The following is a 25578-nucleotide window of genomic DNA, read 5'->3' as shown; positions in this document are numbered from 1 at the left end:
TTAACAGTATATAAATTCTGCTGATTTTGTTGCATCAAAATCAGTTTGTGTTCATGCAAGAACATAAATATAATATATTGCATTGAGAGGAGATTTGCTTCAGACTCCAACTTGCTTTCAAATAGACATGGATTCCATACAGCCGGGACTAGAGCAATTGATTGACAATCTATCTGAGGAGGAAATTTATAAGGTGAGATGAAAGGCCTACATTTATTTTGAGGAAGACGTTTAGTTTTCGTTAATTAGTTATGGCATTTTATAGTTTTGCTTATTTTTCACAAAACAGTGATATGCGCAACTCCAATGAGAGACTCAATGATATCCCTCACTCACTATTTCTTTGTTTTTTATTGTTTGGATTATACAATATTTCATTTTTTATAGATTTGACCATTTAAGGACAACTTGACTGAATCATATAAGTAAATAATGCTCATTCCAAATGTTCAGGGAGTAATAAATCGTTGTTTCACTTGACAATGAGGAGAAAAATAGAATATTCGATATTTCATACAATAAAATACAAAACAAATAGTGAATGGATGACGTCATCAGTCTCCTTATTTGCATATCCACCAGGATGTGCACATAACTGTTTTGTGAAATTAAGGAAAACTTTTAAATGTCATAATTTTCTTAATTTACGTCCGATTTTGATGAAATTGTAATTGCTATGCTTGCTGGATTTTTCTATTGTTATTCAGATCAACTTTTTGTTGGGGTAGACTTGTCCTTTAAGGAACACTTAATATTATGTTTTAAAAAGTGATTTAGTTTCAGCATGGCCCTATTATCCTCTTATCTGTTACCATATTGAAATCAATGTAAAGTAAAATGCATCACAATTCTTCAGTGAAAACAATCACAGAAGTAAAGAAAGTAAAGGAAACAGGAATTGCGCTAAGCAAAATTAATTTGGTAGTGATTGTTTTACCTGATTGCTAAGAAAGCATGCATGAATTCTTGTCAGCAAGCAACCAGAGACCTGACAAGGACCTGGTAATGAGGGCACTAGCGCACCAAGTGGGAATCGAATCCGGGTCCTCGGAGTCCCAAACCCATACCGACTAAGCTATCGCGCTGATAGCAAATATTGTCCATAATAACGTAGATCATGTAGACTGCAGCAGTACAGTAACGATGATTAAAATTGTGACGTACTGCGCAAAGAAGATGAAGAATAAGATTCCGGTTTAATTTCTTGCGCACAATGTTTTTAGTATTATTTGTCCCATTATGAAGTAACCATCAAATTGGGGGAAGGGGCTGACCATACAAATAAAATCAAAATCAGATGGTCATTTTTACCAGCCTCCCCCCTAGTCTGCAGGCACGGACCCTCATTGGAACTTTGATCAACAAGTGTGCCTCCACGCAAAGACTAGCACATACAAAACTTGCTGTTCCAGTACACAAGGCATGAGTAGGCTGCACATTCAGACCCTTATTTCGAGTGAAGGTTTGCCCAGCAGACTCCCCCCCCCCCCCGTTTCCGCGGCCCCTGCCCAGGATACCTGTCTACTCCCATTTCACGGCACCGTGTGCCACTTCCTAGCTTCCCATACCGGCCAGATTGAGCATTATTCAGCCTCCTGTCATGGTATTAGAAATACATGTAGAAAGCTAAAGCCTACGTACATTAATACGTTTTGGTAAATCGAAAGATTAATCAGTTTTAAAGCTTCAGATAACAATCATAAAAAGCATGTTATCGAGATGCATGTATACATGAACACTATCATATTAGAGTTTATTCTTCCCTATAATATTATGATTGGGATTTATCATTCCTTATTTTTTTGTTTTTGTTTAAAGTCTCATTTGCAGCCAATGCTCTCTAGTCTATCAGGAAATAGAGTTTTCGTAGAACAATTTTTACTTAAACCAATTACTTTTCTGTATTAGCTGAAGTGTGTAGTTAATGAGTCTTAATGATGTTCTATTTGCCAAATCGTGTCTCGTTGGATTTAAAATTGGCAATATTATTTTAGCGGCCATTTTAGGGTATAATGTCGTCATATTTTTACCAAAGGTTGGTATATTCTAAACAAATGTGCTTGTCACTGTGTATTTGAGAGCAGAAATTGATTACACTCGTTTATTGGACAGGCCTAGTGATATATTTGGGAAAAAATTTGCCAAAAGTTTACATGTTTTGCGTTAAATAGTAAGAAGTGCATTGCTATCTATTTGTTTTAATGCGTACATTAGTAAATAATACATAATGTCCACTTTATACACGAAAGAGGATATATTTACGAAAATATTGATATGCTTCATGGCAGTATTTATGTCTTAATTTGTTAACGTAGGGGCAAATGCGTCAGATATTACTCGCTATTGCGCTAATATGTATGGAAGCTTAAAAGTGCCACCGAGATGTTGAGATAATTATCTCGGGAAGTCGACATCTTGATAGCAAAAGATAAGATGACGAGATCCTGGATCTCATCATGTCGACATCTTTTAGAAGAGATGATGAGATGACAAGATCCCGGATCTCATCATGTCAACATCTTTTCGAAGAGATGTTGAGATGACAAGATCCCGGATCTCATCATGTTGACATCTTTTAGAAGAGATGATGAGATGACAAGATCCTGGATCTCATCATGTTGACATCTTTTGGAAGAGATGATGAGATGACAAGATCCTGGATCTCATCATGTTGACATCTTTTGGTAGAGATGATGAGATGACAAGATCCTGGATCTCATCATGTTGACATCTTGTAGAAGAGATGATGAGATGACAAGATCCTGGATCTCATCATGTCAACATCTTTAGAAGAGATGTTGAGATGACAAGATCCTGGATCTCATCATGTCAACATCTTTAGAAGAGATGTTGAGATGACAAGATCATCTCATCATCTCATCATCTCTTCTACAAGATGTCAACATGATGAGATCCAGGATCTTGTCATCTCATCATCTCTTCCAAAAGATGTCAACATGATGAGATCCAGGATCTTGTCATCTCATCATCTCTTCTACAAGATGTCAACATGATGAGATCCGGGATCTTGTCATCTCATCATCTCTACCAAAAGATGTCAACATGATGAGATCCAGGATCTTGTCATCTCATCATCTCTTCCAAAAGATGTCAACATGATGAGATCCAGGATCTTGTCATCTCATCATCTCTTCTAAAAGATGTCAACATGATGAGATCCGGGATCTTGCCATCTCAACATCTCTTCGAAAAGATGTTGACATGATGAGATCCGGGATCTTGTCATCTCATCATCTCTTCTAAAAGATGTCGACATGATGAGATCCAGGATCTCGTCATCTTATCTTTTGCTATCAAGATGTCGACTTCCCGAGATAATTATCTCAACATCTCGGTGGCACTTTTAAGCTTCCATAAATATGAGACCAATAGCAACCTCATCCTTGCAGCCACAACAGTGAAACCAACTACATGCCCTGGCATCGTATTGTTGGTGTACAGCAAGTGATGTGCGTAGCAATAGAAATGTACATTATTGAGATGGTATATAAGGAGTAAAGCGACTTTTCTACATAATAAAGCAAGTTTTATTTTTATGAAACCTCTTCGAAAAGTTAGATGAAAGATTGCTCAGCAGGATACATAGAATCAAATTCCACCACCTTAAAACATATCGAAGAGTTCCCCAACAAGGTACATGTAGCAAAGTCAAATAAGGCTATTTGAATAATGAGATTATTTTATATTTATGTTCATTCATAATTATAAAGCTTAACGCTAGAAGTGACTTTTAGGGCTACCCCTTCAAAGAATTCAAAATCTACTTCGAGCTGCGGATCGGGGAAAATGTGGCTGGACCCCCCCCCCCTTACTGGCGAGGCTGGATCCGCCCCTGCCCAATCCATTCCTTATTGCGACCCTGTATTCGAAAATATCATATGTTTGGAACGCCAATTTTGGAGAAAGTCGCATATGCAGTGCGTATCAAAAAAAGTTTACACCTATAAAAAATCCTGTAAAATTATTCATTTGTAATATTCTGAAGGTTTTTCCACATTTTAACATTGGTACAGATCCATTTAAGCAAATGACGATATAACTGTCGAAAAATATTTCCGCTTGAGTGAGCACCACTTACTTTTGATAAGTTAGTGAAAAATGATTTGCGCAGAACTTTGAAATAGTTATGCAAATAAAAGTAGACTTTAATCATGACAAACACGGTTAAATTTGGCTAATAAAATTGATTCGAAGATATATTTTACTTTTTTAACTTGTTTCATTGCCCAAAACACCATGAAAGAGTGCATTGCGCCCATTGGCGGCGGAAGCCAAAAAAATTAGGGGGTGTCCACCTGAAATTTTGGGATGGACACATGTAAAAAAAATTTTGACAAGCAAAAAAAAAAAAAAAAAAAGGTCATCAACCTAAATTTTAGGGGGGGACAACACACGTTTCAGGGGGGTACACGTGAATTTAGGGGGGGACGCAGGAAAAAAATTTGACAAGCAAAAAAAAAAAAAAAAAAAGGTTATCAAACAAAAATTTAGGGGGGACCATCCCCCCCACCTAAAATTTAGGGGGGGACCCGTCCCCCCGCTTCCGCCGCCTATGATTGCGCCCCCACCCCACACACGAAGGCCATCGTGATGGTATTTGCTTTACAATGAGCTGTAATCCACATGAAACGGCTTAGGCTTGATGTTAATTTTGTTTATCACTTTCAAGCTTGGGAAAAGTCTGGAGAAGCAAGTATTAAATGAAAAATGAAATGTAAACCCACATTAAATGATAAAAACTTAGTGAAAAAATGATGGAGATGTCTGATATAAACTTTTGATCAGATTCAGTTGTGTCCTCAGATCCAGCTGGCACAAAAAGGGTATAAGGTTGTGCTTAATAAGTGTTTAATTTTTTAATTTTGGTGGCAAAATTGTTCCAAAATGCATGAATGTATCCGTTTTATTTCAACTGACTAAAAGTGCAAGGGAAATGTATGCGACATGTTTCGTAGGATAAGTTCTATTTCGCCCTTTCCCCTCGACACAGCGTGAAAACGAGCATTTCCGCGCAAAAAGATTTCTGCGAGCTTTACAAAAATGGACAGTGCTCGCTCAAGTGCAACGTTCTTTCAAAACTTTTACTTTCATTGGATAGATGGGACCCAAACCCAAGAATATTTGTGAAAACATTACCCACATGTTGTATATTTTTTTAATTTCCAGGGCTTTTTCAAAGTTTAAACTTTTTTTATACGCACTGTATAAAGGTAAACGATTCTTTTATTTTATAAGCATCGAAGAAGGCACTACTGTCTTTACAGTTTACAAGTCACGTTTACAGATGATTTCCATCGAAGCGTCTCCGTGGAAGCCTTCTCAGTTTCCCTTTCCGTATTCGACATAAGGAACCCCCATTCTAAAAATTCGAATGTTAAATCAACATTTCAAAGGTTGGAGGAGTGAAAACCTTTTCTAAATGTTACATCCAACCTTGTATAAAGCTGAATCCAACATTTTAAGTGTTGGATAGAACCATTTAAAGTGGTAAATGCAACATTTAGAACATTTTTAGAGTGCATGGGGGCGTTTCTGCTATAAATTCACGTTTACTATTTTTTTTCAAGAAACCTCTTCATATTTTTCAAAGGGATTTAAGAAGATTTTAAAGACAGGGTCTTATAGCGGGGTCCTATAGCTTTCATTCATAAGTTGTAGAACATCTATATTACTGCGTGAGAAGGGATGTCATTCTATCCGTAACTTGGACTACATTTTATAATCTATTCAAGGAGTAGTTAAAAGACGCTGGTTGGTTCTTGAGTCGCGTGTTATTATGAAGGTTGTTCCACTTACTGGCAACATGATATTTTGATCGGCTAGATTTCTCGTCAAAACTTGTCAAGATATGAGCTCGGTTTGTACCAAAATTATATAGACAAAATTGTTATTTACTCATTATCTAACAAATAATAACAATTATATACATATTGACATGTTATTTGTCATGAAAAAATGTTACTATATAATATAAAATGTATATACTTTCATTATGATCTAAAATTACAATTCCATGTTCCATTATTTATAAATGATAGCTATTCGATTTTTCACAAATATAATAAACTCATATAATCTAATATTTACAAATAATCATATTGCATTTTGGATCCTTTATAAGTAAGTTTGCCCAGTTTTCTGTTATTGATAGATGATAATCATTCATTAATGATGACAGCTCATTTTTTATTAATGAATAATTTTCCGCAGTTGTACATTAATTGCAAATAATTTTTTAGTTTTCCATTATTTATTGATAATGATTATTTGTTAAATTATGACATATACTTCATTATAATTATAATAAATATCTTTTTTTAGCTTTATTTATAAATGATCATCACCCTCACACGCACTTGGATTCATAATTGTATGTCTATTGTGCTATTCGTTATATTAAGATGTTTGTCTTTGCCTTGTTACTGGTATTTTGTTATTTACAGATTTTTGTCAACTGATTGTTAAGATGTAATTGAATGTAGTATGTGCGGTTTAAAAGGATATTATGGAAATATTGAAATAATCAAGGTGATATCTCGGGACTACTGATGATAATCCTGAGAATATAGCATTTTCCAGAATTTGGAAAAAATTGAGAGAGTTATTGAGTAACGTATCAATGGCAAAGAAATATCGGAAACATGTTAAAAATAGATTTGATATTTAATTAAGACCGAAGCAAGGATAGAAAGGTGGTAGAAAGATAAAGGAATGGAATAAAAGGCGGGAATAGAGAGTGTCAAGTGGGCAGAGAAAAAAAATAGAGATGGGAAAGAGATTTATTCATTCCGAAAGAAAGCGATTATATTCATTCAATTTGTTTTACGACTGACGTTTTGTAATCATTTATATTATTATGTACCACAATACCTAAATCTATTTACGTTAAGATATGATTGTTAGTTTTTATGACCAAAGGTTGATGTGGGGATGGGTATTAATAAAATGCTTAAACATTATGGAATATTGAAGAATTATACGCCTCGTTTTGATGCTTGTGATTAAGGTCAATGCTTTCATGTTCACGAACAGCTATAATTTAGAAATTCTATAACGCAGGTGATTTGTGAATAATACATGGATTGAATTAGAGATATGTCCATTCATTCCTTGGTTTTATTTGTCTTTTTCATTTTATCCTTCAGTTATTTGTTGAAAAGCACGGGGAGATAAAATATGACATGCAGAAGTATTGCCCAAATAACAAGGATTTCAAAAGATACATCGTTAATGATAACAGAATCTTCTTGGAAAGAGTTGGAGTTACGGTAAGATTTGTCCAATGTTTTGTAATATTATCAATCTGTATTAGTGTGCGTGGAATCATGAAATTATGCCTATTTGAAGTTTGGAACACTCAATATGACAACCAGACTGTTGTAAAGTTGTGAACAAATTACCAAGTCACATAAATTATTAGGTTTCAGAAAACTTGTATACATGTATATAGTAAACTATTCTGACAAGGATTACAGATTACGAACAGAGTACATTTATTTATGCTTTTTTTCATTTCATTTATTTTCCAGAAGTCAATCAGAATACAAAGCTTAATTGAATCTAATATAGTATTAATGATTACAAAAGTAAATATAAAAGAAATACAATCTTGAGCGTTACATTTAAAGTGGATGGACCTAAATTAAAGAAAGAGCTTGTTGTGAATATGCCCTTAACAAATAAATACGCAATCAGTCATAGACAACTGGGAATAGAATATAGTAGAGCAAAGCTCGGAGAAAGAACTGCACAAACAAAGACAAAACAAAAGTTGAACAAAGAAATGGGACACACCGGTTACTAGACAATACAAAAAAGAGATAAAAAAGAAGACCCATCTACTATTGCCATTCAAGTTTAAAATGATCAGAGGGGGAAAAATTCTTGTTTTGACGTATGCCATGAACAACATAGACGAGTCTGTCGCAAGGGCATCTGCAGTTGTAAATATAAATACAATGTAATGTGTTTACATGACAGACGGACGGAAGAGCGACCAGTAGTCAAGAGAAAAGTATCAAAAGAAAACGAAAACAAAATTATGTAATTCATGGCAAAGTTTCCCTGATGCCAATCCTTCTGACCGTCCTATAAACTGACCTACACACAATTGAATGTAAATGAATAAAACAAATAGTATTACAAACTGCTTTCTACACATGGGTTCTATGGGTTCCAATTATAGACTCAAAAGAGGGAAGGAGAGGTCTTCAAGGTCAGTATTGTTCAATTGAAACATAAGGGAACCCAAATGAAAATTGAAAATATCGGAGACTCTTTAAACACTTTTCTCTAAGAAACAAACAAATTAACCGTGGTGCTTAGCGATATATTCATTTTCTTTGATTCTTGATCTCTTGCTTGAGTGTCCTGACGATGACTGCCCGTCTGAGTCAGCTCCTGTCTCTGAGACAGGAGCTGACTCAGACGGGCAGTCAGTGTCTCTTGATAGACTTAGATATAAATATAACAAATTTCTAGTGATTTGTTCAAACCCCAAACATTTATAGATGTATCTAGTTAATTCTCATCAACCTTGCAAATGATAACACGATTTTCTTTACATCGTATTACATATAACATAGTAATACAGAATACAATCACAACATATCCAGCAAATAAAAATTCACAATAATATCATATTCCTAACATCCGTTTACAACATATAACGTGTATAAGTACATGTGATAGTTTCTTATTGATTTATAACGATTCCGATTTTGCCAATGTGGAATCACAAGACACAGACTATCAGGTTGTCCTCTACAAGACCTTTGTGGTATAAATCGATAGTTGATTGGACAAAGTCGTTATACTTTTGTGCAGTATCTATAGTAAGTATTAGCTTTCGAATTGCGGAAGCTTCTTATTTAGTATCAAATTTGAGATAAATCTACATTATTCTCCTCCCATAGAGCTAATTGTCAAGATTTTTAGATTTCTAGTATTCTTGGAAAGTATTCTGAAGCATACGCCCCTGTAACTATAATTGTATAAATACCTCATATTGCATGTGTCTTGCTTCGTCTCCTCATTTTTTCTTGGAAAAAGTCTTACCTTCATATTTTTCTTAGAGACAAGATTTGGACTCTTTGTCGTGCATCCATGTAGCCGGCACCAAGGGAAAAGGTTCAACATGCGCTATGGCAGAAAGGATTCTGAGGAATTATGGTTACAAAACAGGTCTCATAAGGTAAGTTTCAAAATAAGTGGAACCCTTTTGTATTTTTTTTTTAGTATTGACTGCAATTCGACAATCTTTATAAACTCGATTTCATTTTTTATACCCCGTCCATGGAAAGAAAATTTGAGGAGGCCTATATGGATGGCAAGGAAGTAAGACTTTTCTTGAGAGGGATTTTATAGGCTGATCATCATGCATATTTTTGACATATCATATTAACGTTTGATTTATAACTCTTTTAGGTATCTCACTATGAATTCATAGTACTCCGCTGCGATCTTCCAAAAAACATGAAAATAATAAAAGGTACAATAATAGTACAATAGAATCACCTCAAAAGAATTTGCCTAGCGCCTACACAGGTACGGAAGCTTACATGTTGGTGTCAACTAGATTACGATTTAAGGAGACGAAAAGACGAATTGTTGGAAATCAGCGAGTTAGCTTGTTAAGGACAAGAAGACGAGATGATGAGATGGTGAAATTTGGCAAGTCGACATGTTTGAGACGAGAATTTAAATACCGCCCATACTATTTATATCAGTGATTCATAAAACGATACTTAACTTCAAAATTTTCTTGTTATACGTCATATTTCGTTGAAAATTGACACATTGTTATAAATTGTACTCTACCTATTCAGATCAATTTGATATTATGAGCAAACGTGCGTTGACGTATCCCCTCCCTATAGTCGATTTGACATTTTCCGAACCTAGAAATGTTCTTTCCGAGGAAGTTTTTTTCTTGATTCATGTTCCTATGGGGTCCTAGAACAAATTCAGCTTGGTTGCCCAAAGTATCCGTTTGGGCAATTTTGCTAATTTGCATAAATCCAAAATGGCCGCCAGATGCCATCTTGAAAACCTAACTTTTGAACCCCTGTCCACAAAATGATAAGTAATGACTCGCTTTAGGGGTTTAGAGATGTGTAGAACCGATTTCTGTAATCATTTTTTCCAATGTAAGGTCATCTTCAGGTCAAATCCAAGATGGCCGCCAGATGCCATCTTGGAAAATTGACTTTTGTTCCCCTTGCCCCAGAATGACGAGTAATACCTCTATTTAGTGGTTTGGGGGTGTGCAGAATTCATTTCTGCTTTCTATTTTGCAATATAATGTGATCTTCAGGTCAAATCCAAGATGGCCGCCATATGACGCCATCTTGAAATATCAAATGTTGAACCCTTTTCCCCAGAATCATGAATAATAACTCTATTAATTATTCATTTGGTATGTTGTTTCAATTCATGCAGTTATTTTGCACAAAGGATAATCTTCAGATCAAATACAAGATGGCCGCCAACCGCCATCTTGAAAAATTACTGTCCGAGACTTATTTCAGTAAGAATACTCATTTCTTTTATTAATTCTCAAGTTCAATGTCAAGGTGAAGTTACACCTTAGATGTCAGATTTCAACATTAATTGCTCAACTTAGAATGAATCCTCTTTAGGTTTGGGCTATGATCAATTTCGAGTGTATTTTTTTGAAGGTCAATCCATAACTTTGTACTGAAGAGGCTTTTAGGGTCTTATTTGAATTTGAAAGTGTTTTATATATTTTTTTCTAAATCAATGTGTCCAATTATCAGTTTGCCTTAAAAGACGATGGTGAAGCGCTAGGCCTTGCATTTTCGAGGGTGACTATAGAGCTCCACTCTAGAGTGGCAGTCTCTAGAGTAATTTTTTGCAGATGAAGGAGGATGGCGCTGAGACACGTTTATATAGAAATGCTGTCCTAGCCTTCCTCCTAGGCCTTTGGTCTGCCAATTTAGCATTCCGAATATTTTCTAACGTCTTGACCCCTGTACATAGTAGCTCTCCATAGAATGGCGACTATCATCTACACCTTCATAAGTGTTAGTGTCTATGCCGGCAAGTTTTATGTCACGTTTGCAGGTGTCTTTATAACGGAGGTGTGATCTATCGATGGGGTGAGACCAATCACACAGCTCACCTTACCTTGGCGAATCCAAGAAGGGATTCGCCAAGGATTCATGCGGCAAACATGCCCCAACCACCTGAGGTGCCTTTGACTAAGGAGCGAGAATAAGTTTTTGATGCCAGCACGTACGCTGAAGGGCCTATGTATTTTTCACTTTGTCCTGCCATTTAACGTGCATGATACGTCCGAGGCAGCTGTCATGGAAAGCGTTTAGCCACTTTTCTTGGTCGGCGTACGTTTTCCAGGACTTACTTCCGTGCAGGAGCTTGGCCATGACTGTGACAGATTTTACAATCCTAATGCTTATATGCTTGTCCTGTGAAAGGGGGCAAGAGACATATAGTCGGTCCAAGGTAGGTGAGGAGTTCACCACAACCAGACGAGTGTGTGCTGTTGATATACATATCTGGAGGGCAGTCGGTGTCTTGAGTCTATCAGGATTTCTGACTGTCTCAAAGGCTGATGGATGATCCAAACCCCTTACATACACAGGACAGGCAGCTGTTATGTATGACTAGGTCTTGTACTCCCACTTTTTGAGAGGCAGGGGCGACATCGTCTTTGTACAACATTTCACGAATGAGAACAATCCTGACCATGGAACAGTCTTGGGGGAGCCTATCTTCTGCAGGAGGCTAAATAGTGCACTCCTGCTGACCAAGTCAATGGCTCTTGTCAGGAGGAAAAGTCCAATAATAATTATAAAGGAAGTTAATAATCAAAGTAATTTTTTTGAAAAAAAAATTATGGAGAAATCACGTTTTAATTCAAATAATACTTTAAAGTAATTTCACTGGAAAGTATGGTTGAACATGAATAAAAAAGGATCAAAACTCCCGAAATCATAGCCCAAACCTTGAATGGTTTCATTTTAAAGTAAGCGGTTAATGACGAAATCTATCAACCATATGACCATCTTAGACATGACTTGACCTCGAACTAAAAATGGAGTGATTAAAAGAATCGAATCATTCTCACTGAAATCCCCTTACATGAGCTCCAATACATAACAACAACCTTATTAGGGAGAGCACTTCTTCAAGGTTCAATAGTCTCGGAAGTAAGTAAGTTTTGTTTTCTTAATATGGCGTTCAGTGGTCATGTTTGATTATTTTGACCTGGAGATGATCCTATATTGCAAAATTATTAACAGAAATGGAATCAACATACCAAATAACTCACGAAAAGAGGGATTATTCATGATTCTTGGACAAAAACTTGAGAATTAATAAAAGAAATGAGTATTCTTACTGAAATCCCTCTACATTAGTTCTAACACGTATAAGCATCGGAAAGTAATTTTTCAAGATGGCGGTTGGCGGCCATCTTGGATTTGATCTGAAGATTGTCCTTTTTGCAAAATTACAGAATGAATTGAATCAACATACCAAATGACTCACGAATAGACTCATTATTCATGATTCTGGGGCAAAGGGTTCAAAAGTTGATATTTCAAGATGGCGTCATATGGCGGCCATCTTGGATTTGACCTGAAGATAACATTATATTGCAAATTAGAAAGCAGAAAGAGATTCTGCACACCCCAAAATCCCTAAACAGAGGTATTACTCGTCATTCTGGGGCAAGGGGAACAAAAGTCAATTTTCCAAGATGGCATCTGGCGGCCATCTTGGATTTGACCTGAAGATGACCTTACATTGGAAAAATGATTACAGAAATCGGTTCTACACATCTCTAAACCCCTAAAACGAGTTATTACTCATCATTTTGTGGACAGGGGTTCAAAAGTTAGGTTTTCAAGATGGCATCTGGCGGCCATTTTGGATTTATGCAAATTAGCAAAATTGCCCAAACGGCAACTTTGGGCAACCAAGCTGAATTTGTTCTAAGACCCCATAGGATCACGAATCAAGTAAAAAACTTCATCGGAAAGAACATTTCTAGGTTGGTGTATTGAGCCTATGAGACTGTCAAATCGACTACTACATGCCCTACTCTTGCCGTTCTCTCCTTACCTTTTTCCGGAAAAATGTTGCGGCCGCGTAGGACTAAAAACACGCTCGGTGGGTGTGACCAAGGCTTTTAAATGCAAACGGGGCATTGAAAACCGAAAAACTCAGATCCTTTCGTTCTGATTTGTGCTTTGGACTTAAACTTGATCGTCGCAGTACACATAAAGGAGTTTGCTATTGGAGATCATTCTGAATTTAAAACTTCATTTGCAGTTCAGCAGACGAATGAATATGAATATTGTTTTTACGTATCGTTGTGACTTCATCGCTTAAGTTGCATGCAATTAAGTCAATGCCAAGTAGAGGTCTTACCATATCCAAAAATATTAAATACGCATTCAGTGGGGTTTTTATACATTTTTTTTGCAAAAATTGATAGAAACTAATCTGCTAATGAGTTCCAGGAAGTAAAATTTTATTTTTCTCCTGTTTGTAAGCTTAGAACTTTAAAGTAAATCCATAAAATAATTTCTCCTTTTATTTTATTTTATTTTAGTTCTCCCCCTCTGTTAGAAGTACGCGAGCGAGTACGAATCAATGGGGCACCAGTTTCCAGGGGCAAGTTTGGAAAATACGGATTAGAATGCTTAGAATTGCTAAAGAAGAACAAGGGAAAGTATGGTAAATCGTTCGTAGATATGCCAGGAACATTTTCGATATTCACCATCGTTGCATATTACACACTCGTCAAGGAAAAGGTAAGTTCGCTGTCCAATTTATACATTATCTGCACATCATTACGAAGTTTTCTTTCAAACACTCTTACATCTATTCTAGCACGCATACCGTCTTTCTTTTTTCCCCAATATACATTTCAAAACTGTCAAAGTTTACACCTTCATGAGGTCACACAAACACACACCTGCAAAACCTCAATTTTTATTTTATTTTATATAACATGCGCAAATAAGTTGCCTAAAAGGACTTCATCAGCGTGATTTATAATGAAATAACAATAAAGATGAAATGATATACTCGATTTTTAGTACAGAAATTGAACCCCGGTCTTTTCATTTGGGAATTCAGGTGCCTATAGCACATCACCTTAATCACTTTTTCCTCCTTTCTCTCCCCCCCTTTCTCTCTCTCTCTCTCTCTTACTGCTTACGACATCACCTAATCATATATTTTAAACATTTATTTGTTTATCATTCATCACCGCCATTATAATTGTAATAGAATAATCATTATAACAATTCACTGCAATATTGACAATGCTCCTTTAAAAAATTCAAGCGAACCCGGTTTGAATGATAAATGAATTTCCTTTTCAAATTTATTTTAGATTTTTGTAATTTCTGTTCAAATTTTCTATTCAAAATTATTATATGTGAGATACCAGAGATTTCAGAGATAAAAATAAAGCATGAGAGTTTTGATAATAATTGCTCATCCATACAGGTTGATGTAGCTGTTGTGGAAGTTGGACTTGGAGGTGAATACGACTCAACTAATTCTCTTTGGTAGGTACCAATGTCATTCAATCTTAATAAGATATCAATAAATCAAATATTTAAAGGAATATGACCATTCCGACCACAATTCGTTTTATTTGGGTGTTTGTTTTCCTCTATATAGTGAAAATTTACCATTACGGTATAGAGAGCATACATATATATATATATATATATATATATATATTTATATATAATATATAGGCCTATGTATATTAACGAGTACACACCTAGCTACAAATAATGCGTCAAGCATTTCATTTTATTTGACTGCAGGATAAAAGAGCATAGGTGTCGTAACCGGGGATCAAACCTCGGACTTTTCCATGTATAGCCATGCGCCTTAAACCACCGGGCCACTGTATATTCATGTGATGTATCCGTTTACAATAGAATGTTTTCTTGAGCTTGTATTCATAAAAGGAAATGGGTGGAAGTTATATCCTTATACCTTATATTCATTTTGATCTTAAGTTAACATGAGTAATGTGCAACTGTTGCGGCATTATTTTTTTATCTCTCCCTCTCTCCATCATACATTGTTGTACGCTCTATTTGCTCGGTAAACTTCCTGCTCACGTCTCCCTCTCTCGTTTTATTCCCGTTTTCATCCCTGCTTCTCTTCTCCTCTCTTTTCCTAGCCCTTCTTATCTTTTTATAGTATTTTGTGTATTGTATATATTTATATGTCCACAAGCGTATCCCGCCACAAGCATGTGCTTCTTAGGACCTACGCCTTCCTCTGTACACATAAGTTGTATATATTTATATCCTTTATGAAAATTGATTTCATGTGAATTCTTTTTAACAAAAATGAAGAAATTTTGTAAAATCGAGGAAAATAAATGTTTATTTGAAATGAAATGAAACATCACCACTGAAAAAAGAACAGTGACTTTCAATATTGTCCCATTTTGCAACTTTTGAATTTTGACCTTGCAACATATTTCAAGACACTGCACCTCCATGTGAAATTAAAAAGAATTAAATGCTCTATTCATTAATATTAATTACACACTGATATTTACTACACACTTCTGAGGAATTATCGATCAAAGTCAAAAGAAACCGCGGAGAAACTCACTAAAGGCCTGGTCACACCGCCCGAGCGTTGTTGGAGCGGTCGTGGAGCGGTAGGGAGAGAGGGTCGAATTTCGCTCACAAAATTGGGGAAAAAATCGGAAAAAAAAACAACAATCGAAATCGAAAATGGTGAACGGTAGCGAGCGGTGATGATTTTTTTCTCTCCGCTCCAACAACGCTCGGGCGTATGGCAAGCCGTATTGATATATATTGTGATTTTGTGATATCACGAATTTGAATTACTGATATCACTAATTCGATTTAGTGATATCACTAATTCGATTTAGTGATATCACCAAATCGAATTAGTGATATCACTAATTCCCATATGTTTTTCACACAAATCCCTTTTTTTATATCAAGAAATAGAATTCGTGATATCACTAAATTGAATTAGTGATATCACTCAATCGAATTAGTGATATCACAAATTCGAATTTGTGATATCACTAAATGAATTTGTGATATCAAAAATTCGAATTAGTGATATCAGGAATTGAATTTGTGATATCACGAATTCTATTTTGTGATATCAAAAAAGGGGTTTGTGTAGTAAATGAATAGAAATTAGTGATATCACTAATTCGAATTTGTGATATCACAAAATGAATTTGTGATATCACTAAATCGAATTAGTGATATCACTAAATCGAATTAGTGATATCACTAAATCGAATTAGTGATATCACTAAATCGAATATGTGATATCACTAATTCCAATTTTTGATATCACAAATTCATTTAGTGATATCACTAATACGATTTTGTGATATCATTAATTCGACTTAGTGATATCACTAATTCGAATTAGTGATATCACAAAATCGAATTTGTGATATCACAAAATGTACAAACATTTAAACATTGATTTTACGCAGAATTTCACTTTTGTTTTCGAGCATTAGTATTGTGCTCAAATTCATTTTGTAATTGTGCCTTAATTTAGCGCTCGAATTCACTTGGTAATTTTTTTACTTTACTTTCTTTTGGCCGACAATCACATACACTTTAATTTTAGCATGATATATTGGTGCCATAAATTCAGAATTAATTGCATTATATCAGCTCATTTGAATTTAAGAAATTCAGCTGAGTTTTTGATGATGTTGCCAATTTGATTTTGGGGAGAGAATACATGCAGTTTGCAACAATTTGTTAACACATTCTTTGAGATAACCATGCATTTCGACAGCGAGACCAGCGGCTACTCTTTCGAGGTTTACTTTCACTGCGTCCAACTTTACCTTCGCCAATACACGTTCATCGTTCAAAATCAGTGTTTCCACTTCTCGCAGAGTTCTACTCATTCTTGAGAGTACGCTGTCTGGTACCACATCATCATTGACATTAGCCGCCATATTACTCAAATTTGGAATTGTCCATAAAACATGAAGAGATAATTAATGATGGATTGGCACATGAAGATTGTGGCAACGTGAGTGTAGTTTAGCGAGAGTGTGTAGTAGACGCGATGTCGAAAAAATAATAATAATATTTAAAAGCAACAAATTGGCAACATATCACGAAATGAATTACTGATATGTTGCCAATTTTTGCACAATTAGCGTTCATTTTTTTTTGTCTAATGTGCCACTCAAAACTAAATTTCAACCATAAAAATGCAAATAAAGTATAAGTTGTTCATTTTTTGTAATCAAAAACAAATATCATACGTCAAAAGAGAATACTGAATGATTACATAGAAATTGGCAACATATCCTTAATTTCATTCTTGATATGTTGCCAATCGATTTAAACGAATAAAGTGCAAAAAAAAAATCAGAACTGAATTATTGCACTAATGTAAAGGTTTAGATCACAGGTTATTTTTTGCATCAATGTAATAAATACCAAGTGAATTAAAACGCTAAACTAGCGATAGAAACAGAGCTGAATTTGAGCACTAAAGTAAAGCTCAAAATACCACGTGAATTCTAGCACTAAAGTAAAGCTCAAAATACCACGTGAATTCTAGCACTAAAGTAAAGCTCAAAATACCACGTGAATTCTAGCACTAAAGTAAAGCTCAAAATACCACGTGAATTCTAGCACTGAGGTAAAGCTCGAAATCAAAGCGATATCTTTCACAACATGAGTGCTAAATTTCTTTTGTCATTTTGTGATATCACTAATTCGAATTAGTGATATCACTAAATCAAATTAGTGATATCACTAATTCGAATTAGTGATATCACTAATTCGAATTTTTGATATCACAAATTCATTTAGTGATATCACAAATTCGAATTTGTGATATCACTAATTCGATTTAGTGATATCACTAATTCGATTTAGTGATATCACAAATTCTATTTCTTGATATCAAAAAAGGGATTTGTGTGAAAAACATATGGGAATTAGTGATATCACTAATTCGATTTGGTGATATCACTAAATCGAATTAGTGATATCACTAAATCGAATTAGTGATATCAGTAATTCGAATTAGTGATATCAGTAATTCGAATTCGTGATATCACAAAATCACAATATATATCAATACGGCTTGCCATACGGGCGGTGTGACCATGCCTTTAATCACCACGGAAAAGGAACAGCGGCTTTCAATATTGTGTCATTTTGCAACTTTTGAATTTTGACCTTGACCCACATTTTAAGATACTGCACCTCCATGTGAATCATATCATGTAGGGTATCATTTTAAAGAAAATTAAATGTTCTAATTAATTGTTCATTAATATTAATTACACATTGATATTTAATAAAAACCGAGGAGGGATTAGCTATTAAAGTCAGATTTCCAAACTTTTTTGAGGAGTTTATATATATATATATATATATATATATATATATATATATATATATATATATATGATGAGAGATCGCAATAAAATTACGTTAAATAAGTAAATAATTATAAATGTTAATCATAATCGAACCTAAAACTCCTAAGCGTAATTCTGTAGTACTATACATTATTTATATATATATATATATGTGTGTGTGTGTACATACCATGTTCACTCCTGATTTCCTTTCTTGTAGGCCTGACGAAGGCCGATGATGGCCAAAAGCTTGTAATAAAAAAAAGGAAACCTGAGAGCTACGTCTCACTCGTCGTTATTTCTGTCTTCCAAGTTTATATACACTAAATGATGAGTACCTGCACTACTCGTTGTTTTATATATATATATATATATATATATATATATATATATATATACATATATATATATTTCTTCCTCTTAACTTTAACACATTTCCTCTGCAGGTCTCCGATTGTTACTGGAGTTTCTTCCCTTGCCATTGAACATGCCTCTCTTCTCGGCAACACACTGGCTGAAATTGCCTGGCATAAAGCGGGTATATTTAAGGTAAATTTACATTTTTATTTACTTAAATTATTAGTTTCTTCGAATAATGATATTGAAAGGGGTCGTGATGATAGTGCTTGATATTATAATGTTATGTTGGTTTTTTTTAGGTCAAGTCTACCCCTGAAAAATAAAGTCAAACCAGCATAACGCTGACAATTTCATATATCGGATGTAAAATAAGAAAGATGTTTTTATTTTTACAGTGATATGCACAACTCAGTGACATGCAAATGAGACAATCGATGATGTCCCTCACGATTTTTTTTTCTTTTTTTTTACTGTTTGAACTATACAATATTTCATTCTTTTTACAGGTTTGACAATAAGAACCAACTTGACTGTACCCTAAAATATAAAAAATGCTAATTCCACAATTTGCAGGGAGGAATTAATCATTGTTTCAATTGACAATGAGAAGAAAATTACAATATTCATATTTCATATAATCAAATACAAAAGAAATAGGGAGTGGATGACGTCATCAGTCTCCTCAGTACCGACCAGGATATAAGCAGAACTGTTTTGTGGAATTAAGCGAAGTTTAAAATGTCATAACTTTCTTATTTTACATCTAATTTTGATTAAATTTTCAGTGTTATGCTTGTTAGATATTTATCTTTTCATTATTATTTTTTTGATTAACTTTTTTTGGGGGTGAAAATGTCCTCTAACGCAAATGACATATATAAGTGAACAAATTAGGAGAAATACATTGATAACCTACGGTGAGACAGGGAGAGAAAGGGAAAGTGAGAAGGAATAGAGATAATTTTTTTAGACTTCATATTCTTACAAGAATTTTTTCTTCAGGATGGTCGACCTGCCTTTACAGTTCCTCAGAGGGAGGAAGCAATGGAAGTACTTATTAATAGAGCAAATGAACGAAATGTAAGTCACATATAGTAGAATTATCAAAGGCCTGTATTTAACAAACGTAAACATCGAATTGAGCTTTGAAAAACAATATACGTGAAAAACAAAGTTATTTGATACAATGGACACCATAAATAAAGTAAAAATACTTGAAGATTAAGACAATATTGGTTATCAAGACCAAACGTGGTATAACATTTTAAACATGATTTGAAATAAATCTTTATTGTCTTTGAGCGCCATCCAATTCATTAATCTTTTCTTAAGTATCAAATACAATGAATTTATTTTATTTGAATATAGCGAATCCAAGTACGATCTCTTTGATAGACTGCTGAATTAGTTAAGAATAAAATATTCTCAATTCAGATAAAATAATTTTGTAATTTGTGTGAAAATTGGTCTTGTAACATTGGTGATCTGATTGGGCTTTTAAAATGTATACACTTAAATGTGAATGAATCTTCGGTAAAATTTGTATGATCTATATGAGAAGGATTTGTTTATCATGGGGACACGGTACATTATGCCAATTTCTTTACTTTGCACTTTAATTAGTATTCCACTACTGTTCTAAGATAATACCGAACGTCATTTATTGTCAAACACTAGAATCTGATATGTCTTCCATGATATCTTTTACATGTTAATGACTTAAATCAATCAATTTAGGTGTGTTGCATATCAATACCCTTGATCAAAAACAGTAAATTATCATTCCCTTCTATTCAGACGACGTTACAACTATGCCCTCCACTGAGTGCTTATGAATTTAATGGCGACAGTGTCCAGTTAGGCCTCGCTGGAAAACACCAACGATGTAATGCTGCTTTGGCTGTTCAGCTAACTAAAACATGGCTCGAGGAGAAACATCCAGAGAGAGTTCAGTTCCAAGGTATTAAAGAATGCGTTTATAAAAAGCAGACATTCCGTCCAATTAAAGATACTCTTGATATCTAACAGTTTTATTGAATAATCAATATGATTAATTTCTATTATTTGTCAAAGACGGCAACAATATTCCAAATCAAAAATCCCATTTTAGATGCTCTCTATCTATAAAGAACCTAATGGTAACGCATTGCTTACATCAGACCAGCGGACGTTATTTCCTCCAACAAATTCGAAGGAATATTACAATGATTCCGAAAATAAAGAGGAAAAGAGAGAATGGAGATAAGCCCAACATGCCTTCAGTTGGGAGTGATAACTTTTGTTTAGGGGTGTAATTTTTTTTCAGGAAACTTTTTTCTTTCGCTTGTAAATTTTTTGGAACGAAATGCACCCCATTTTAAAAGTAATGAATCCACGACTATTTATGTTCATTAATTCAAAAATTCCCCTTAAACATTAATAAAAAAAACTGTAGGCCTACTGTTGTCATGTTAGAAATTGACCTTAGCCTCGGGGTCGGAAATATTGAAGTCCTTGGCCTTATCCTCGGTGTTAGAAATATTGAAGTCCTTAGCCTTGGCCTTGTCCTCGGTGTCAGAAATATTGAAGTCCTTAGCCTTGTCCTCGGCGTCAGAAATATTGAGGTCTTTAGCCTTGGCCTTGGACTTGGCCTTGGCCACGGGGTCGGAAATATTGAAGTCCTTAGACTTGGTTTTGGCCTCGGGGTCGGAAATATTGAAGTCCTTGGCCTTGGCCTTGGCCACGGGGTCGGAAATATTGAAGTCCTTAGACTTGGGCTTGGCCTCGGTGTCAGAAATATTGAAGTCCTTAGCCTTGACCTTGGCCACGGGGTCGGAAATATTGAAGTCCTTGGCTTTGGCCTCGGGGTCGGAAATATTGAAGTCTCAGACCTTGCCACAAGGTCAGAAATATCGAAATTCTTGGTGTTGGCTAAATTCTAACCTTGTGTATAGCCTTGTGTACAAAGTATGTTTATCGTTAGGATGAAGATTATTATTTAAAATATATACAATCAGGCCTACTGATATATTTTGAAGAAAATTTTTCACTAATATATCTTTATTTGCAGTAATAAAATCAACTATTGATGACTGTGCGATCAACGGTGATAATATCAATGAATGCAATGTTCCCAGTGCGACGCCGTTTGTAATCCCAGACGAATTCCTACAAGGTGATTATTACTTCATTCATGATTCATTGATTCAAATTTGTATAACATAGTAACGAGTATTCGTTATCCGATTTAATGAACTTAATTTTTGTTCATTACTTGAAATTGTTGGCACTGAGCATGTTGAATAGTTTTGAAATGATACTAAATTAATGGCTCCATTTTTCTGCCGTGAATTGAGATTGAAATAAAGATAGAATTATAGTGTAGAGTATGCAAGATGATAATTGGCGGGGATTTGGGTGCGGAGGGTTTTGCTGAAAAACACTTTTAATGCGTAAAAAAATGAATTGTACCGTTTTATTTCTCATTATTAATAAATCAGTTACTGATACTCTTGAGAATAAATTATTTACTGATTATGGTGATTTATGATTTGTATGTTTTATTCAGGATTCGCGTTAGCTAAGTGGCCGGGACGTAACCAAACAATCCGAAAACCTGGAGTGACTTACTATATTGACAATGCCCATACCAAGGATAGTGTCGCATTCTGTAAGAATTGGTTTGACGAAGAAGCATCAAATGAGGCAAAGACGATCCAAGGAGTTGTCAAGAAAATACTTATCTTTAATCTAGGAGGAGATAGAAATGCCTACAACATCATGCCACCACTTGTGGTACGTTACTTTCATTCATTTTAATCATGTTAATTACGTTTGTCGAAATCTGCACATATTCAAATAGTGACAATAATAACGTCATTTACCCAGGGTAAGTTGTGAAACCGCCCTATCTGATCGCTCTGCATAACATGTTATCATTGACCCTCTATATTCTAAATCTAGAGTTCCTAGCATGCATGATGGCCTGAGGATACCATCTCTTGTTTGTTATGACTCGGTCAGGAATCGAATTCATCACCTCTCATTCATGAGGCGGATGCGCGTCTATGGGCCCTTAAATATGAATTATTCTACTTGATGTTTGTCCTTACTTTACTTACTGTATAATGAAAATATCTTCAAAATTTACTGATGCATTTATTCGGCGCAAGAGTTGTGACTGAAAATATGTATTTTGAAAAATATATCGAAGTATTTACTGAATTAAAATAGGGTGAAAAAATTTAGGATTGAACGAAATATATCGGGCCTTGCGTATAAAGAAATCAAAGAAGAACACATAACATTTTGCATTTACCCTGATGAATTTTAGTAAATTTCTATTTCTTTAGCTATAATCTTAAAATTCAACAGAAAATAAATGATTTCTTTTTAGGAAAATGCCAATTTAATTTTACCACATTTTCCATCTATTTCATTATTCAGGAATACGGATTTGATGCTGTAGTTTTCTCTGTAATGAGGACTGTAGAATATCAAGAAAATGAAGTAAGAGGTAGGTCATCACCTGTTGATCTATTTTAGTTGTTTTATTTCAATGCGTCTTGACTTGGATTAGAAGTAAACACGACAAGAATGGACAGATCTATATGTTTCGTTTTGTAAGTGCGGGGGCTGACCCGAAATTGAGGGTGCTGAGCAAGCAAAAAAATCACAATCAGATGGTCATTTTTACGTTTTTGGACATTGTTTAGAAAAAAAGGTGCGGTCTGAAGCCCCCGCAGCCAATATGACATTCGCTTTTCATGATGGAGAGTTAAACAAAAATATCACAATACTATAAAGATATTTCTTTAGAATCCTTCATCGTATCTGCTTTCAATAAAGCGTTTTTTTTTAAAAAAAAAAACACCAAGAGTTTCATTTATTGTAAAACTTACACAGATTACAAATCCAATGACTCGTTGGATGATCAGTTGATGAAATGCCAGCAGCATCTAGCAACCTTCAAGAAGCTTCAAGCTGAAATGTGCAATTCAGTCTCCGGTCAATCACCAATCTTCAAAATAACATCTTCTGCTACAGCAGCTCTTCAATGGATTTTAGGTTCTCGTCTTGAAAAAGATGGTAAGGAGACGGCTGAATTGCCATATGGGGAAGGATTCATGCAAGAAGCTGACCATCTTCAGGTTCTGGTCACCGGCAGTAACTTCATCGTAGGATCGGTTATTCATGTAATCCAACCAAATATGCTCGAAAATATCAAATATTGATATTCATAGTATATGAATATCGAGAATAAAACGATGCAAGTGCTTCATGTTAAAACAAGTACCGAACAAAGGTACTTCTTATTTTATTTTTACATTGGGTCTCCATGGTTTTTTGAGATAATCAAATTTACACATTTTCATTCAGTTTCAACACTTGCATCAAGACTTGATGGTGGGAGGCTTTTCTGTTCATTATTGTAGTACCATGTGATTTATCTCATTTTGAAATTCATGATTTTCTGTTTTTCTTTAATTGTTTTTTTCCCTCCGAAGTTCTCTCGGTAAAATGAATAACGAACAATAATATCTTCATGTTCTTTATTTGTCCTTCATGCATATTGTCTTCTCTGGGCCCTAATGAAATAAAAAGAATATTGTTGACAATACTTCTGACATTACTGCTTACAAGTCGAATAGTGGAAAATATGTGCCGGAAAATGATATTTAACCGATGTGCACATATACCTTCCCATGCCCTTAACCTATTTTGTTTTCAAATTTATAATTTGTAATCTAAATTTTTATATTGCATTTATTGCTTTACTTTAATTGCTAAATTGATTGACATATGTCTATTGTATGGAATATAAGTTTGTTAGAAATGAGCAATGATAAAAACTGAAACCTACCTCACACACAATAAACCTTCTTAAATTCCTATCACTATAAAGGGCCAATTTTTATACCATATGCTATTCCACCGAGTTTCAATTTTATGATCTAATGATACATGATATTATTTGTTCGGTATTCGATATCTTAACAATGACATTTAATATATAGTTTATAGAGTCGTGTATTTACAGTAGTATACAGTGTGTCCCAGAAAAAAAAAGGAAATAGGGTTTCCCACATATTCTTTCTTCAAAGGCAAATTAATTATGATATGTCATTTACATCTTCGTATAATTCAATTATTCCTCTACATGTGATACCTAATATGCGACGAACAGTTCTCGCATTAACGAGCGAGACGAGTTTTAAAATTTCAATGTCAAAATCAGTTTGCGCAGAAGAATTTGACAAGATTGATTCTTGACACGACAGCCGTGTTTATTTGACAATTGACTAATTAGCATTTATTTTGCATTCTTTGTTAAGTTTTTCTCGCTGATTCCTGGAATGAGGGGTCACGCGTGTATCGTGTGTTAAAATATAAGTGAAAAATATCAAATTAAAATATTTTCGAATGTTGGGTTGGGTCGAATGAACATCATGTTGGCATCCTGAATGTGGATTAAGATTAACACTTGAGTTTCTGCGCAAATTGTTTCTGATAGGCCTTAATATTTATTGTCTGTAACCTGCCATGCGTGAATGATTTGATAAGCTGTTGGTCTCAAATTAAAGATGAGATTCCACGTTTGCCATAAGTATCAAATTCATACTAAAAACATATTAAATAATTGTGAAATCTATCTCATCTCTGAAAACAGTTTTTGTGGGTCACACTATAGAGTAAGTTAGTTCACAGTGTGCTAAGGCTTTCTCTTTTTTACTTGAAAGTGTGTTACATAAATTCAACTGCAGCAAGTTGATTCTGCAACACACATTTCA

General features: G+C 34.6%; 1 protein-coding gene across 1 annotated transcript; it reads left to right on the top strand.

The window, feature by feature from the left end:
* The first annotated feature begins 28 nt into the window (after positions 1-28).
* LOC121425259 (folylpolyglutamate synthase, mitochondrial-like) lies at positions 29-25578 on the top strand. The gene is made up of 12 exons (XM_041621279.1): positions 29-193; positions 7167-7289; positions 9096-9214; positions 13622-13823; positions 14527-14588; positions 18895-18997; positions 19811-19888; positions 20606-20768; positions 21858-21962; positions 22356-22582; positions 23234-23303; positions 23693-25578. Exons 1-12 carry the CDS (start codon positions 128-130, stop codon positions 24019-24021), a joined length of 1647 nt encoding a protein of 548 aa, XP_041477213.1. The 5' UTR covers positions 29-127; the 3' UTR covers positions 24022-25578.

Source organism: Lytechinus variegatus, chromosome 12 (genome assembly GCF_018143015.1).
Source record: "Lytechinus variegatus isolate NC3 chromosome 12, Lvar_3.0, whole genome shotgun sequence".
Taxonomy (NCBI): Eukaryota; Metazoa; Echinodermata; class Echinoidea; order Temnopleuroida; family Toxopneustidae; genus Lytechinus; species Lytechinus variegatus.
The sequence above is the reverse complement of the archived record's forward strand: the minus strand, read 5'-3'. Positions and strand labels throughout refer to the sequence as shown.

Coding starts and splice junctions, on each gene's coding strand:
- LOC121425259 (XM_041621279.1), top strand. CDS start 128: ATGGATTCCATACAGCCGGGACTAGAGCAATTGATTGACAATCTATCT. Junction 7,290..9,095: donor TGGAAAGAGTTGGAGTTACG/GTAAGATTTGTC, acceptor TATTTTTCTTAG/AGACAAGATTTGGACTCTTT. Junction 21,963..22,355: donor CCCAGACGAATTCCTACAAG/GTGATTATTACT, acceptor TGTTTTATTCAG/GATTCGCGTTAGCTAAGTGG.